At 43.6% G+C, this 17,777-nt stretch overlaps 1 protein-coding gene across 1 annotated transcript in view; it reads left to right on the forward strand.

Moving 5' to 3' along the window:
- Positions 1-17,507, forward strand: part of LOC139916281 (cytohesin-3) — a 31,988-nt gene extending 14,481 nt beyond the window's left edge. The window contains exons 4-13 of the mRNA XM_078290619.1: positions 1,174-1,240; positions 1,438-1,556; positions 3,673-3,753; positions 3,884-3,996; positions 6,161-6,309; positions 6,474-6,585; positions 11,839-11,915; positions 13,568-13,639; positions 14,178-14,332; positions 16,491-17,507. Coding sequence (XP_078146745.1) covers positions 1,174-1,240; positions 1,438-1,556; positions 3,673-3,753; positions 3,884-3,996; positions 6,161-6,309; positions 6,474-6,585; positions 11,839-11,915; positions 13,568-13,639; positions 14,178-14,332; positions 16,491-16,563 — 1,018 coding nt within the window. The 3' untranslated portion in view covers positions 16,564-17,507. The remainder of the gene's footprint in view (positions 1-1,173; positions 1,241-1,437; positions 1,557-3,672; positions 3,754-3,883; positions 3,997-6,160; positions 6,310-6,473; positions 6,586-11,838; positions 11,916-13,567; positions 13,640-14,177; positions 14,333-16,490) is intronic.
- The last annotated feature ends 270 nt before the right edge of the window (positions 17,508-17,777 follow it).

A 17,777-nucleotide genomic window follows, 5' to 3' on the forward strand; every position in this document is an offset into this window, starting at 1 on the left:
GTAATTTATTGTTTTGTTTATGTTTTTTTTTACCCTGGTTCATAAATACCCGTATTTACCACTAGCATCATGGCTCTAGTAGAAACTAAAAATGAAAATGTGTCTGACATCTCTTTAAGGTAAATAAGTGCTTGTCAGCTGCCTCTTTTTGCTTTGCCATACACTCACCATATTCAGTGAGGTGGTTATATATTTGAAGTGGTGAAACAAATTGCTTGTGTTCCCTGTCGTAGCTGCTGCTGCTTTCCGACAGCGTTTACATTTCGTTTTACTCTGCATCATGTTTGCTAAAGTCAAAATGTGCCCAAATGGCCGAGTCCTTTTTCTGTACCAGGTCGTCTCTATCTTCAGCTGACTTCAGTTGATTGCCTTAGCTGGGTTCGGCATTTGCACTCATGTTAGAATAGTCACCGGATGTGACTTTATATTGTAGTTTTTCTCAAAAGCTCAGAAAACAGTGAGGAAGACTTCATACCATCAGCAAAATTAGGCCAGTGAGAGATTCATAATATCGGTATGGGTGAATCTTCCATGTGCCGCCCAGGCCTACCTGTGTGTTTTATGCTTTTATAAATGTAAATATTGACTTATTACACCTATTGTTTGGCACGATGCTAACAGAATCACTCTATAATCTATATGATATAAACAGCAGTCTGTGGTGACTTGGCCAGACGGTAGACGTCCTCCACCCGACAGTTTCATGGTCTATAAATCAATCATAGTCAAAGTGCAGCACAGCTTCCCTGTATAAATCAATCAGGGTGAACGTACCGTACGTGCTTCCCATAGATAAATCACTGTGCATCCACAGTGTGTGTGTGTGTGTGTGTGTGTGTGTGTGCTGTTTGTAGCTGAGGCCACGACTGCTTTATGTTCTCATCTGTCATTTATCAGCCAACTCTGGTATATATCCACATTAAAGGTGGATGTTTTTTTGTTTTAGTTTGAGTGTGTGTGTGCATGTGTGTGTTTTAGATTGTATTTTGGCATGAACATACATACATAGAAGACTAATGATTTGAATGGGTTTGGCAGGAAATAATCTCTCAGTTTCAACTCTGAAGAAAGTGCACTTTAGGCAAATATGTTATTTTCAATGTGGGCATTTGTTGAGGGTAAATTAGAGGAATCTCCTAATTAAATATCCACTTTTCTGTTTTTGTGTTCCAGCAAAACATCACAGAGAAACAAACAGATCGCCATGGGCAGGAAGAAATTCAACATGGATCCCAAAAAGGTACCGTTTCTTTTCCTATACTGTCCCTCACATCTTCACCGTAAACCACCACAGCCTCCAGTCTCTCTCTCTCTAGCCTTGAAACCGGTGTGCAGAGCGATCCATCCTCAGCAGTGAAACCCTGTCATTTTCAAATCATCCGTCCTTGATTGAGCTGAACAGGCGGCCTCGTCTTGTCTCCTTCTCTTCCTCTCCAGGGGATCCAGTTCCTGCTGGAGAACGACCTGCTGCAGCACACTCCTGAAGACATTTCCCAGTTCCTCTACAAAGGCGAGGGCCTCAACAAGACCGTCATCGGAGACTACTTAGGGGAGCGGTAAGCCAGACCGTCTATCAAGCCGCCGGAGAAATTGTTTTTCCCTGCCGTTCGTTTCGGCCCTACTGGCGGCAGATTTATGCCCCCGCTGTGATTAGAGCAGGAAATTATGGGCTGGATTTATTGATTGAAAGTGGGAGAACATGACTGGTTCCCCCCCCCCTAAACATGAATCTTGAAGGTAGCGTGGGTGTCTTGTCATACTCCACCTGCATATAACTGGTAATAAAACGGCCGTCCGATTCCTCACATCTCACGCCAGACTGTCTCAGATAGCAGAGCTGCAGGGTGATGAGGTGAGATGGTTAAATGTGCAGTGTGATTTCTGTTCAATTTAAAAAAAAAACACATTTGAAAAAGCAATCTAAAATTGAAACATTTCGTCCCAAGTTTAGATATCTGCGACACATTCTCTGGCAAAATGATGGCTGCGCAAAATTTACATAAGTTAAGCTCTTTATCCACGCAGAAAAACATCAGCTGTGGACATGTGTGTCTGCATTGTCTTACTCTGTCTAAAAGTTGCTGATTGTGCATGAGTAGACAGATGAGCAATTGTATTCAGACAGAAGATGAACCAGTGAAAGACCCCCCCCCCCACCCCCACCCCCACCCCCTCCCCCAGCTCACTGATGGAGGGGGTGGGGGTGGGGGTGGGGGGGCTCTGGGGACTCCCTTGTTAGGAAGGGAACAGACTTTATTCATGGAGGATCATCAAAGAGCCCACCTACTCAGTGGAAATACCGGTAAATATAGGTTGAAGGGTTACGCTCAGTAATTATCACTAATTGAGTTTATGCTAGGAGCTGGAACCCATCATTACATGCTGAGTAGCTCCCATAGAGAGAGAGAAAGAGAAAGAGAAAGAGGAGGAGGGAAACAGAGAGAGAGGAACAGATGGAAAGGAGGGCTAATAGAAGAGAAAAATGGCTAGAAGGAGGAGAGAGAGAGAGAGAGAGAAGGAGGGATGGAGGCATTTAAATTACGGCTCCAGACCGAGGCAGGAGGGGTGTCAGGGTTCCTGTCTTTGTTCCGCAGCCCTTTTTTTTTATTGTTCCTGTACTTACAATTTAGCTTTGTTTGTCACATACAATCCACTCACTGTTATCACAAGAACTCTGTGTGTGTGTGTTTCTATGTGTGTGTGTGTTTTATTTCTGTGTCACAAACAACAGGCCATATCCGAGTACCTCTGTAATAAATTCAACTATAACCCTGGCCCCGTTCCCCTTCTACCAACACGCACAAACCTCTCAGGACAGGATTTCATTCGGTTTGGTTGCAGACTACAATGTGCGGTGCAATACAGTCTGAGCAAAAACAATCAGCGGGCTCAGAAATACAAACAAGCAAGCAGAACAATCCCCAACCCCCCCCCCCCAAAAAAAATCAAAGAATGTTATTGTAATATGCAACTTTGCTTGTTTCTTTCTTGTAAAGCAGCAAAAACCTCTCCGCAGCGTCTTTCCACACAAAAACGCAAAATGCTCGCTCTGAAAATTCCTCCGTTTCCTTGTTATCTGAGCGATACAAAACACAAAGAGCGTCCAGGATGGAGGAACATGGACCTCGATGTAAAGCAAACAAGATCAGAGAAGCTGTAGCCGCAGCCTGAGAGCAGCTGTTGACTTTTCCCTCTAAAACCCCTCCGACGGTCAAACAAACCTCTGACAAAAGGGACCCTGTGTGGATTCGGTTTAGCTGTTTTTTTCCATCAGTCAAACACACCGTTCGCCCTCGCCAAGTCTGCAGAGCCGAGCGGCCCTATAGGTGCCTCGGGGCGGGGGGGGGGGGAACTCGAGCGCCGGGCCAGCTGTTTAAATTGCTTCCAGACTCCGCCGCTCTGCCTCGCGCGTGAATAAGGGAAGAAATATGACAGGAATGCTGAGAAGAAGGAATCCAGGTTGGGAAATGCCTTCGCGGAGGAAATCTGCTCTTCCCCCGCCCTTCTCCTGGGTTCACACTGCGCTCCTGGCTATCTCGCATCTTCTCCCAGATGTGTTGATATCCCCCACATGGTCTTCCTGTTTCTTTGAAACAAAATGGCTCGGAGGAAGAAACACGTTTTCTAATATGAAATCTCTATTTTCTGGTTCTTCTTGTTTTTTCTCAACAGGGATGACTTCAACATCAAGGTGCTGCAGGCTTTTGTGGAGCTGCACGAGTTTGCAGACCTCAACCTCGTCCAAGCTCTACGGTGAGCAGACGGTTAAACCACATAGAGAGCAGAACTTTTTGATTAAACTCATAATTCAATTCTATATTCACGACAGCCATGTCTTGTATCAATAAATGAATTCCCTCTCCTCTCCCTCTCTGTGTTGCAGGCAGTTCCTGTGGAGTTTCCGCTTGCCAGGCGAAGCCCAGAAGATCGACCGTATGATGGAGGCTTTTGCCTCGCGGTACTGCCAGTGTAACCCCGGGGTCTTCCAGTCCACAGGTCAGTGGGCTGCTGTAATGTGAGCAATGAAATGGTGTGTCTGTGCAGGTTCATTTCAGTCATCCAGGTGGTAAAATGTCCCAATAAAATAAAAACAAAATCCACTGGACTTAAAAATGAAGAGGTGAAGCTGTTTTTCGCCACTCATCCAAGAGGCTTCATCACTTTTACCAACTGATGAGAACTGATGAAGCCTCTCGGAAACGTCTTCAACTCCTCGATTTTAAGTCCAATGGATTTTGTTTTTATTTTTTTGGACAGCGAAATAGCGTGCTTGTCCGTCCTCCATATGAGCGAAGCATGAAAAACCGATGTGTTGGCCAACATTCATGCCACATCTGCCAATAGAAGTACTGCCTGAGGGTCTATTACAGAGTGCAGAGCGGTGGCCTGTTTTATAATGCCTCTGAGTGTAATCATTATGCTATTAGAGGCACTGTAACTGAGGCTCAGTGAGGATTAACCAGATTACAGTCACTACAGAGTCCAGTTCGCGGCAGCAAATTAGCTCACTGAGTAAACAGCCAGCAACAAACATGGGACATCCATTATTCAAGAAGACTCAACCCGGGCCAAGAGTGATACATGTAATCCTGTAATATAGAAAGCCTACAACCACAACAGTCAATACACAATTGATGGATCATGGAGCAACCTTTTGTTACTCCTGGCAAAGAGGATGCAAGGGATAGAGAAGTGTAAACACTGTTAGGGTTAGAGGTTTGACTCGCGCTGGAGTCACCGATGACAAAAATATATCGCTGTTGTCATGGGAAAACCTTGTAACTCCAATTTTGGTGATTTTCATGTTTTAACTTCAATTGGAGGATTACCTGACCCTCTGTGGATTCAGCAAATTCTCCAACTCCTTGGGCTTATGAAAGTCTTTCAAAGCCTGTTTAATAATGACAAATAATCAGAAATGCATGGTGGTGAAGCTACAAACACGGCGGTTTTTCTTTGACGTTTTGGAGATGCAAGGTTTTCACCCAGCAGCATCAATATGCAAGATAAAGACTTTGACTTTGTCCCCGTCCAAATGCTTTACCCACATGGTGCAGCTTTTGTGTTGCATGTCTCCACAGAAGTTATTCTCAGACAAGATTGTCTCTCCGAACAATAGATTCAGGAAGTTTGACAAATAAAATGTGTGTGTGTACGTGCGTGTGTGTGTGTGTTCTGCCATCTCTCCCCATTTTCGTCAGTAGATTCATAGAGTCTGACCACAATCTGTGTGTATGCATGCATGTGTGTGTGTGTGTGTGTGTTTGTGTGTGTGTGTCAGTGTGCAGAGCAGCATAGTGAATCTGTGTAGCAGGCAGACAATAGGCTGCACAGCCAGGGCAAAGTGTGTCAGGGAGAGAGGAGACAGACAGAGGGGAATGAATGATTCATTTACAGACAGTCACTGGCCTGTGTCAGTCTGAACATTAACACACAGCAGAGAGACTATAGCACTCTCTCTCTCTCTCTCTCTCTCTCTCACACACACACACACACACACACACACATCTCAAATAGTCAAAGCCAGCCAGCCATCAAAACAATCTTAAGAAACTGTCAGCTGTGTTAGTCTGAACACCGAGAAGAGAGGCTAAAGCAGACTCTCTCTGTCTCTCTCTTTGTTTCTTGTTTATTTTTATTATTATTATTATTTTTATTTAACCTTCATTTAACCAGGCAGGTCAATTAAGAAATTCTTTTTAATATCTATATCTATATCTATATCCCACCTTTCATCGATAAATAAATCAGAAATGCCAACAAAACTATCTTAAAAAACTAAAAAACTGATATACAAGTCAAAGAGAGACTAAACCACTGTCTCTTTTTCTGTTTCTCTATGTCTCTCGCCCCTGCCTCTCATTGTCAAAATAGAAATACCTTTGAATCGATTTTAAAACACAAAATTAAAAAGAACTAAGGTTTACTATCCAATATAATGAGTCATCCTGACTGTAATTATCATATTTCTGATCCTGTCAGTCGTCATCTGTGCAGATTATTTGACTGAACCCAGCGATGCTCATTTATATTTGGCGTCCATGCTATTGTACGCCCACTGTGCTTCCTACAGCGTTTTCTGCTAAATTTCTCTATTTTTTGCATCCCCTCTGTGGCAGGATACACTTTCATAACCCGATTCCCTCTCTGCTGTCCACAGATACGTGCTATGTTCTGTCGTTTGCCATCATCATGCTGAACACCAGCCTGCACAACCCCAACGTCAGAGACAAGCCCCCCGTCGAGCGCTTCATCTCCATGAATAGAGGCATCAATGAGGGAGGAGACCTGCCAGAGGAGCTTCTCCGGGTGAGAATTTGTCTGTAATGAGTGTGTGAGTGTGTGTGTGTGTGTGTGTGTGTGTGTGTGTGTGTGTGTCCTTGATCTCCCCTACCGCTCTCCCACGCCTCCTCTATACGAATGAGCAAATTTCACCGCAGTTTGATAAATCATTTCCCTCCTGTTTTCTGCAGAATCTATATGACAGCATCAAAAATGAGCCCTTCAAAATCCCAGAGGATGATGGGAATGATCTGACGCACACGTTCTTCAACCCGGACAGAGAAGGCTGGCTGTTAAAGCTAGGTACGTGCATTCATCAAATCAAAAGTAGCTCATGCCTTGATGTGTTAATTCATGTCACTGGAGCCTCAACATATGAGTATCGTCTGTAGTCTTTATTCCTCCCATGATGTGTTTGTTATTTGTGTTGTCTGTGTGTGACTTGTCTATAAAAGGCTTTCAGCTGACGTAACGCACTCTCTGTCGGCCATATTGGAGGTCCTCAGCTCTTGGGCAACAACTGATTGCATTTCTAAATGTACAATTTGTCCGTCTCAACAGAATTCAATAGTCATGGTTAATTTCTGTGCTGTTTTCGCCACTGATAAAACACATCTAATTTGCACACTAGCTAACATAGAAGCTAGCGTTAGTAGTGGCTAGTAGTTTCATGTTAACATTAATATTGGTTTCTTTGATAAATTAGCCTGCTGGCTAGTTAGCTACCTAACAAAGCCAACAAACAAACCATTTGTTCAGTTTAACTGAGCTGACTCGAGATAAAAGAGTGTTTTGGTAGAGACTAGTCTAAAGACAAGTTAACAAATCTACATTATCAGACCTAACGCTAACTCTAACCCTAACCCTAACCATGTTTACTTATAACATTACTGAATGGATCTACACCCACAACACAACAACAAACGTTTTTAGTTATATTTTTTTCTAGGCCGGTTGCTATATATTTAGCTATTGTTTGCACAAAGCTAATTGCCTCCATGATGGCATCAGATGTGGTTGCTAGGAGATTTGTGACGCAACTCTAAAGCCTCTATTCTCTCCTCGCCTGTCATCTTGTCTCGTCTCGTCTTTTCCTCTCCTCTCCTCCCCTTTCCATCCACTTAAAGCATTCTCGTCTGTGTGATTACGCTTTCACCCTCTCTCTCTCTGTCTCTGTCACGGTGATTTGTGTGCTCGATGTGTCTTTCAAAAGTTCTGCCCTTCTGTGTGTGTTTTTTCCCTCTCGCCCTCCCCCTGACCTTTCACCCTTTCACCCTTCTGTGACTGCTGTTGCTTCTTAAATCTCTGCATTAGGAGGTAGGTACCCCTCCTTCCTCCACCACCCTCCCTGCTCATCACGGAGCGTCCTCATACTGGCATCGGCTGCCGTTCTCTCCCTACCAAACCGGGCTCCTGAACATGCTAGCCGCCTCATCTAATTGCCTGGTTGTAGCGGAGCTGTTAGTGGCTGTTAGTGAGTTATGGTGTCCTGAGGTGACGGGTTATCTCGTTCAAAAGCAGGGCCACAGGGAGGTTTCCGATCTCTCTCTCATGCTGCATGGGGATTGGCTGCATTCCTCTTTTGGCATTCCTCTCGCGGCTCTGGAGGAAGCTGGATGACACCGAGGGCTCGTCTCAGTTGGTGCCCCGCAGAGCGCTGCTTTTGATCCCAGGAGGCCTTAGCACAGACGACACCTTTTTATCTCACCACTCTCCTGACATTCCCCTTTTTTATCCCGTCCCTTCCTACAACAGTTAGGGGCTGATACGGATATACACAACAAGCAAGGAATCTCTGGAGAAGGAAAAGTCAGATACGTCAGAGCGTTAAATTGGAGGCAAACTCTAAAGCTTGCAGCAGAATTTGTATTGTAGCAGATGGGAAGTACCTTAAGTTTTTGAAGCCTGAGTTTCAAATGCCTTGGCAATGACACCAACAGCAATTTGTTATTTGGTTTATGTAGTCGTGTTTTGAGTGTTTTCAGAGTGACTGGTAATAATGGGATGTGACCAGACTATTAGGTATAAGCAGATAACCACCTGAGCTTTTTCTGTTGGGTAACGTTAAATAAATTAAATAAAGAAAACCTATAACATTGATCACGTAGTTTGCCTACTGTTTGCAATGCTCTGAAATTGCACCAACAGCTAGCGGTAGCTGGTAGCATAAAGATGAGTGGGCGTGCTGATATCCGACAGAATAACCTCTAGTGAAGTTAAAGTTATTTGCTTTCCTTCACAGCAGTGGTTGAAGAAAAATACCCAAAAAATATATATTTATATGTTTAAGAGTTGACACATTTAGCATTCAAAATGTACTCAAAAACATTAGCTAGTGAACCAAATAACAAATTCCTGTTGGTCCGTGTTTCAAAGGCTATAAGGTATCTGCTGCAATACAAATTGTGCTTCAGGCTGTACAGTTTGTCTCTAGTTAACGCTCTGATGTATCTGACTTTTCCGTCTTTACAGATTCCTTGACACCAAGCTCCCATAGGTCAGTCTGGCTACGTCTCCTTCAGCAGTGTGGAAGGAAAGCAGTTCACCTCATGTTGAGCTACGGACCATTAGAGACTTGCCCTTCGCCTCATACAGCTCCTGCTCCAGCTTTAGTGAATGGGCTGCTTGAGTCTGCGCTGTGAGAATGCGTAAACCGCTGTATGGATGGTCTTGCAGCCAACTAACGGAAACCCCCCGCCATTTTCCTCCCTCTGTTCCTGCCCTCCAGGCCTCAAAACCTCCCGCTGCTTCTCCTCTTCCTCCTCGAGGGATCCCTTTCTCTCTCTCTCTTTCTCTCTCTCTCTCTCTCTCTCCATCCATCTCTCTCCCTCTCTCTCTGTCCCACCGGCTGCGCTTGCCAAACCATTTTAGCTCCAGTTTCCCCCATTAGTGAATTCCACGCTAATTTTAGCCCTGCTTTACTAGGGGAAGAATGGGGATTTTTTTTTGTGTGTTTACAGTGCAGTTGAATGAGTCATTGTACTGGCCTGTCAGGTAGTTTGATATCACAGACTGCTGCTCTACTGTGAGGCTGTGAAGCTCCATAAGCTCTCATTACACTGAGGTGCCTGCTGTTCCCCGGGACTGAGCCTGCGCTGTGCCTGAATCCATCATCATCCAGTCTGTACAGCATGTCATAGTATTCAAATATATTTAAAACGTTCTTAGACAACATTTCAGCCCCAAATTAAAGGGGCCCTTTTAGCGGAATTACAATTTTCTTCTATTTAACTACCTATATGTTCAAAGGTATTTAATGAAGATGTTAAAAGGTGATTTTGTTTGATTGGTTACATTTTAAGTTATTTAGTTGCATTTTAAAAAATCTGTCCTTTTTTACAGGCAGTTTCAGTAGTACTAGTGTTGATTGTGTTGATTGGCTGCCATTACTAAATAACTGCTAAAATCCTTTCAATCAGGAAATGTTGCAGCACTTAAACTGACAAACCATCTATGCCTCCAATCAGCAGATTTACCTAATTTGAATTAGAGGAGCTGGTGTTGTCGGCCAATCAGGGTCCAGTATTGTGACGGTTCTGCCTGTGAGGACTTACTCTTCAAATTCATTTTAACTAAACTACATTTATTTGTAAAACATCATAAAGAGCATTTTTTGCATCCTGAGCCACAGTATCATGAAAACTGAATAATACAAATTATCTTTAATGTACACACCATTTAGAAACCTACACACATTTGTTTGCACTCAAGTGTCCTTAAAGACAACACATGAAACATATGAACACACTGGAAACATGCAAACACAGAAGGCCGTGCAGCGAGCATGAATACACAGATAAACATCAGGTTTGGGGATGAAATGAAACACATGGCTAATCATGTCACCAGGGGGATGTGGTGCTATGGTAAACAGATTTCTGGGCTGCCATATGGTTGAGTATAGCAGAAAAAAAACACACATTCGCTCATATTGACTGACTTAAGATGGTATTCTGTAATGATAGTACACTATTTCTATTTGGCAAGTGATCAAAATTAAATAAGGTGGTTCCCTCTGGGCATATTGCCTGTGAAAGTAAATATTGCGTGAGAAATAATTAAATACATGTTGTGTTGAACTGTAGCCAATATTATAGGGTGGCATCTGTGCCTCGTGTGTATTACGTATTGATTACATCAGTAACTGGTGAGGCGTATGCACACATTCTGGAAAGTCAGCAAGCATGTTATTATATGTTATGCACATTGCAGCACTGGACAGACTGCACATTAATAATAGCCACAGTATAGCTTTGATTACATAGGTTAATTGCTCATTGCGTCATTGGAGGCTTAATTAACAGAAAATCCAATAATCCCGATAATCTGGACAACTATGACCGTTCGTAATCTACATTTATCTGCTGACGGAGGCAGAAGGAGAGACGGCTGTGTCTCTCACTGGGAGATTTCATTTTGGATTTCCTCTGAAAAGAAAAGAAATGCTGGCTGCTCATTTGCTTCCTCATATTCTGCGGTGAAGATAATGTATTATTGAGCATGAGTCAGTTGCTAGAATTAGACCTTTCCTTGTAAAAAGGCGTCGGCTCAGACATTGATAGATGCTCGGGGGAACAACCACGTCTTCGATTCACTGTTTATTACTCGAACTGCTTGGATTTCTTGGCCCAAAGAGGAATGCTCTCTGCAACAATCAGAGTCTCGACATTTTTCTTCCTCGGAAATATGAAAGGCTTTTCTCGGGTCAAGCTTGTAACATGCATCACAATCACTGCAGACCAGTTGAGTACGTTCCCCCTCGGGCGAACCCATGTTGTCACATGTACAGGGCAGCAGGTCTGGGATTTCTCCCCAGAATGAACCCCGGCTCTCCTGTTTTCACAAGCCGCCCCTCCCTCCCTCTCCCCTCCGCCGGCCGAGCCTCGGGCCTCTCTCTCTCTCTCTCTGGGGACTGAGGAGTGTTGGAGGGAGTGTTCACCCTCTGATTGAGTCTAATAACGCAGAGAGCGGATGATCAGAACCAGATGTGGCACGTGGAGCTGAGGTTTCCTGCAGGGCTAGCATGTCGAGCGCTAATACTAACACTACTCGAATCCCAATTTTAATCACTCGAGACTTGATGCATGAAGAGAATACTTGGAACTTGATTTGACTTGGGTTCTGGTGACTTGGGACTTGACTTTGATGACTTGAAAAGGTTTCTAAAGTCTCGACAAAAGATCTTGTGTTTGTGTAAATGACTTGGATTGAAACTGATGAGATTTGTTCCAGCAGGCGACTGAAGTTAAATTCTGTTTTCTGAATTTGTATGGAATGATTTAATTTATTGAAGTTGAAACTGATTATAGAAATCAAACTCATGATGCTCTTACCAAGTTTTTATCCTATTAAAACCATATTGCATTGAAAAGTCCTAGATATTTAGTTTTCTTTAAGATATTAAATTGATACTGGACTCTTGATTTGTTCTGACTTGACTTGCTGTTCTACATTTAGACTTGAGACTTGACTTCAGACTTGGGACTCGAGCAAAGTTGACTTGGTCTATAATGGACCCAGTTTTAAGTCAAAACTCTGCTCTGTTTCTCTCCACAGGCGGCAGGGTAAAGACGTGGAAGAGAAGGTGGTTTATTCTGACCGACAACTGCCTCTACTACTTTGAATACACAACAGTAAGTAGTCAGTGTGTGTGAAGTCTCATTGAAATAAATGTTTTGACGTATCACAGATGCTCATTTGAATGGCACCTTAACATCACATTGTGACCATGAAAAACATTATATAAAGTGTGATCTGATTGGAAGGGAAATGATGAGACAGAGGAAATAAAGGAGACACACATGCCAACACTCAGTCTCTGTCTCTTTCACACACACACACACACACACACACACACACACACACACACCAGCAATCAACATGAGGCATCATGGGAAACATCTGGGAAGTGTGCAGCACATCTGGCCCAGCTAAGCCAAGTGCTTCCCCCAACTCCTGTCACCCCATGCTCAACACACACACACACACACACACACACACACACACACACACACACATACATCCCATCCCCCAACACACACAAATGTACATAATCACGTCGCAGACATATGTGTGGGCAGGGGCCACACAGGCATGCTCAAAGACACGCGTGTATGTATAAATACCAACACACACACACACACACACACACACACACACTCAGACCCTCTCCATTAACCCCACCCCCACCCATCCATCCAGCTGTGAGCCCCTGTCCCCAGGCATGTCCTCCCTGCTGTGCTCCCTCATTAGTGGAAAGACGACAGGACGGGACAAGGGGCTGTTCCTCAAGACCCCCCCCCCCCCCCACACACACACACACACACACACATACACACCAACCTCAGGCCAATGCAGACACAATAGCGGTCGCTGGAGGATGCAGGGTGTGGGGTTACGTCTCCCCCGGGTGCCCCCCCTCTGCATGACCAGGATGAACAATAACCTGTAGTTTGCTGTAATCGCAACCTCGATATGTCCCATGATCCTGTCAGGCTTTGACTAATCTATTTCCTCCTACAATAAGATAATTTAAAATAATCATAAACTATGTCGCAGTGGATATTAAAGGTGCTACCTGTAGCATCAGAAATCATTACCGCATTAATTTTGAGACGTTAGTGTAATTACCGTAAACAAATGAGGCCATCGCTGAGAAGATTGGCAGCCTCTACCCGCCTCTACTCTACGTTTTACATTGTGCGACATTGAATTTGGTGAGAAATCTGCTAGATGCTTTACAGCACAAAGAGAGATTGCTTTATGGCACAAAACACTTTCAATATGTTTATCCTCTTCAATAAAGACAAAGAGAAAACCTTTGACCGAAGAATCAAAGGTCCTCTCTTTGCGACAGGATGCAACAGGGTTTTATGGGAAATGTAGTCTTAATTTTGAGAAACACTAACAATACCACTGGTGTGAGATAGAGGCTACCAGTCGTCTCAAACATGGTCTCATTTTTTCAGGTAAATAAACCAAGGTATCATAATTAATTTGACAATGATATATTGATATTTAGTTGATATTGAAATTCTACATGTCGCACCTTTAAGGAAATGACGAATCACAGTTCAGTCACAGTTTCATCAGACAACTTCAAGGGTGAAATTATTCCAGATGGATCTTTTCTCCATAATGCAGCTTGTCATCCTCATTGATCGTAACCTAATTGTCCAGCCTCCCAATCCCATCTCTGACAGCGGTAGCACATATTGAATGTGTCATGTGTTGATGATGCTGTCTGTGTGTGTGTGTGTGTGTGTGTGTGTGTGTGTGTCTCCAGGATAAGGAGCCTCGTGGGATTATTCCTCTGGAGAACCTCAGTATCAGAGAGGTGGACGAGCCCAGGAAACCAGTAAGAAGCATTTCCAGCATCTCTTCTGTCTCTCTCTGTCTATCTCTGTCTCCCTTATAACTTCAAACACATTTCACCTTTGGAAAAAAATGATTAAAAAATACCATAAAACTGACTGCTATTCTCTCAAAGATATCAATGTTTTTGAAGATTTGCAGACTGAATCATGATTTGTGGTTTAGGGTTGTAGTTTTGGATTTTTCATTCGTTTTTATGTTTACATAGTTTTCAATTTTTATTTCAATTTCAGTTTAGTTTTGTTAGTGTTCAGGTATTGTGTGTAAGACAAACAACAAATCCTAAATTCTTTTTCAAATTTATTTACATACATTTTTCAATACATCCTCAACTAATTGAATGTTTTTCACCCTTTTTCACCCTGCACATAAGCAAAAAGACTAAAACTAAAACCATTCCACATATATTTTTATTTCATTTTATTTTTACAAGTAGCCAAGATGTCCGTTTCAGTTTCCGATGTTTCCAGTTTCCAGTTCTCTAATAACCTTGGCACGCTTGCATCCTGTCCTCCTCCCAGAACTGCTTCGAGCTCTACAACCCCGGCCACAAGGGTCAGGTGATCAAGGCCTGCAAGACGGAGGCGGACGGGCGGGTCGTCGAGGGCAACCACGTGGTGTACAGGATATCAGCGCCCACGCCGGAGGAGAAGGAGGAGTGGATCAAATCCATCAAGTAAGAGAATCCATTTACACTGAGAGGGGCCGGTCCCATGTGGGAGCTTCTCATGTCTGACCTTGGCTGTGAGAAACTAACACACACACACACACACACACACACACACACACACATACGTACTCAGATGTGAGCTCATGCATAAATGTGCAAACTGGCACACATGCACAGAGGCACGTGCACACACACACACACACAGACTCGTGACTCAATTTCTCACACTGGGACACAGATAAGACTTTGACTCTGGGTGATATCTGCTCTCTACTGGATAACCAGGCTTCCCTTTGATTAGGGCTAAAGGAAAACACACACACACACACACACACACACACACAGTTGCACTACGCCTCGCTGTGCTCCTATTCCTGTTTTGGCAGCCTGTTTGTCATATCCAAAACGCTGCCTTGTTAACCTGCAGAGAGCCTCAGTAAATTGGACCCAGCGGGTAATTGATCACCCTCTTCCTCCTCATCATTACTCTCAGCCTAAGCTTCGCCGGGCCGATCCGCCGATCGATACCAGGGCAGAAAATCATATTATATGATCCTTCCATGCTCTTAACGATATAAAAACCCCATTAGCATTGACATTTGTGTTTCCATTAAACGAGAGTGATGGATTTTCGGCCGAGTTCCAGCGAGTTAGTGGGAGTCTTGTCGGAGCGCGGCTGCTTCATGTACAGTTAAGGAGATTGGAAAGCGGGGAGAGCTGCTCATTTGTCCGGGATGGGGAGATTCAAGAGTCAATTGGCTATATTATATGTTTCACACTCCCCACCACGCCGTATCATATATCCTGTTGCAGTGCTATTAGTACCAAAGCATGGATCTGGTTCGCAGTGTAAAGCCTCTTCCTGTAGCTGTTGGAAAAATAATGATAATAGACCGGACTCTGTGCTGCCTCGCCCACACTCTGTCTTGACTCAGCTGCTGGGATGGCAGACTGTCCTGTGGTCAGCAGATTCACACACACACACACACACACACACAAACACACACAAAGACACGCAAACAAACACACATCCACGCTGTACCACCTGACTCATCTGCAGGGGTGGCAACCGCTGCTGTGGCTACTTTTCTATGCACACACACGCACACACACACACACACACACACACACACACACACACACACACACACAGGACTGGCCATCTCAGCACGTCCGCTGCCCCGGCTGCTGGGAAGTCAGTGGATTACTCAGCCTTATTCCCATCCCAGTGTGTGACAGCGACAACACACCACACTGAAGCCAACAAAACAGAGCATTAAAGGAAAAATCCACCCAAAAACACTGTTAAAGAAACAGCTATTGGTGATGTGTGTTGCATTTCTGGGCCCATTTTGTTGTTTGGTGGTGAATTTTTCTTATTCCTGTGGATAACTGGCCAGACGTAGACGATGTGACGTCACGCTGAGATATTTCCAGCGCAGTTACAATGGAGTTTGATATCGGAAAATGTTTCAGCGATCTAAAACCTCAGCGGTAAACGTCAGGTTTTGGCGTCAGTCCCTCAGAATCAAAGAGCGAGGGCTTCTTTCTAGAGCCGCCATTTTGCACCAAGAGACGTTCAACAATCATACAGGGAGAAATCCATCCTAGAAGAAGACGAGAGACCAATTTCTCCACCCACAGGAGCAGAAAATAGACCAGAATGCAATGCAGCTACAACATATGAAAGTCACCGTGGGAAACGTAGGAAATCACTGACAGAAGAAGAAGTAGATGAGGCAGGTTGAGGGAAATTGGGTAAAAAAAACAAAAAAGGAAATCACAACACTCCATCACCTTTTGACGTTTTTAATTTTGTGCATGACTGTACAGTGTCCTTGGGTAGCCTACAAAGAGGCTAAAAATAAAAAGTATTATCACAAAATAATGCATGCATTGAGCATCACAGATTGATGATATCTAACAGTGGATTTTTCCAGCCAGCTGTGTTTTAGAGCACTGCTTCATAAGTAAAACTCTGTAGCAGTAGTTTCGAACAATGTTTATTAGATACTGGAATAAAATATGCAAAATAAGGCAGTAGAAAAATACATCATGTACAGAAAACAGCATCAACAACAGCATACACTTCATTGTATAAAGAGAAAGTCAGTGGGTTGATCATTTATCCTTCCTTCCTCCTTTCCTTTCCTTCCTTCCTCAGAGCGAGCATCAGCAGGGATCCTTTCTACGACATGCTGGCCACCAGGAAGCGGAGGATAGCCAATAAGAAATGATGACCGCCCCTCCTTCCACCAGCCCCATCCGCCATCGCCGCCGCTGTCGTCACCAGCAAGCGCCCTTGTGTGTGTGTGTGTGTGTGTGTGTGTGTGTGTGTCCATCCAGGGCCGGAGGACGCCGAGACACGGGTGGGGGCGTTTCAGATAATACCGCAGCGGTTCCTCATCATACCTTCCAGGAGTTTGTCTGCTTGAACGTATTGAAGATATTTGTTTGATTTGGCACAGACTTTGGGTGCCAATGCTGTGCCATCTGGGTTAAGACTGAATGAGAAAAAACAGCTGCAAAATCTTCACCAAGCTGGATTATAACAAATAGACTGAAGGAAGAGGACTACAATTTTCCTTTAAATGGACTTCAACCCAACTTGGAGGCAAATCCATGGCTGGAAACATGGTAAATCTTTGCATTATTGTAGCTGTGACTGCATCGCCCTCTGCTGGACACATACAGAATTGAATCTACATGTTTCATCGGCAAATATTGGACTTCAGACCTCTATATCCATCCTGGTATCAAATGGGAGTTACATCCACGCTTTCAATCTGCCCCATGTGCTGTTTTTCCCTGCCCAAAATGCCAACAATATGCAGTTGTAGTGTAGCATCATGTTACTGCAAAGCCTCAAGCTTATGAATCAGCTGGTCTGATTGTTAGCCCCCAAAATGACTGTATGCAAGATTTATTCTAAAAGATAAACGACAGTTACTGAAGGAATGGCAGCCAAGAAAGCTGAGCTCACACAGTTCACTTACAGTACATCTTCTTCTTATCAACCGAAGCAAGTTGGGGAATAATGTTGATGAAATTTGTGTGAACTGACCCTTTAAAGCTACAGCACATCCTATTTTAATTCTGCAAACACTCATTTATAAAGTGCTTTATGTATTGAAGATCCACGTCTGCGATCAAGTCCATTTCTTTCATATTTATTTTCCTCTTAATTTGCTCTAACAAAAAAAAAAAAAAAAAGACAGTTTCCTCCCCATTTACATTATGCATGTATATAATGTACATACTGTTTATTTTCTCCTTTGTCGTGTTTTTTTTTTTTTATGTAGCATGTAAATCGTCACGGCCGTAGCCTATACCCGTTCACCTCTTTAGTTTTGTTTTGACAGCATAAAACGTTTACAATAGTGGAAGTGGTGAGTGGATGAAGGCTCCTCATACTGTGTCACTATTGAAAATCTGATGATACATGGTTATG

Source organism: Centroberyx gerrardi, chromosome 20 (assembly GCF_048128805.1).
Source record: "Centroberyx gerrardi isolate f3 chromosome 20, fCenGer3.hap1.cur.20231027, whole genome shotgun sequence".
Taxonomy (NCBI): Eukaryota; Metazoa; Chordata; class Actinopteri; order Beryciformes; family Berycidae; genus Centroberyx; species Centroberyx gerrardi.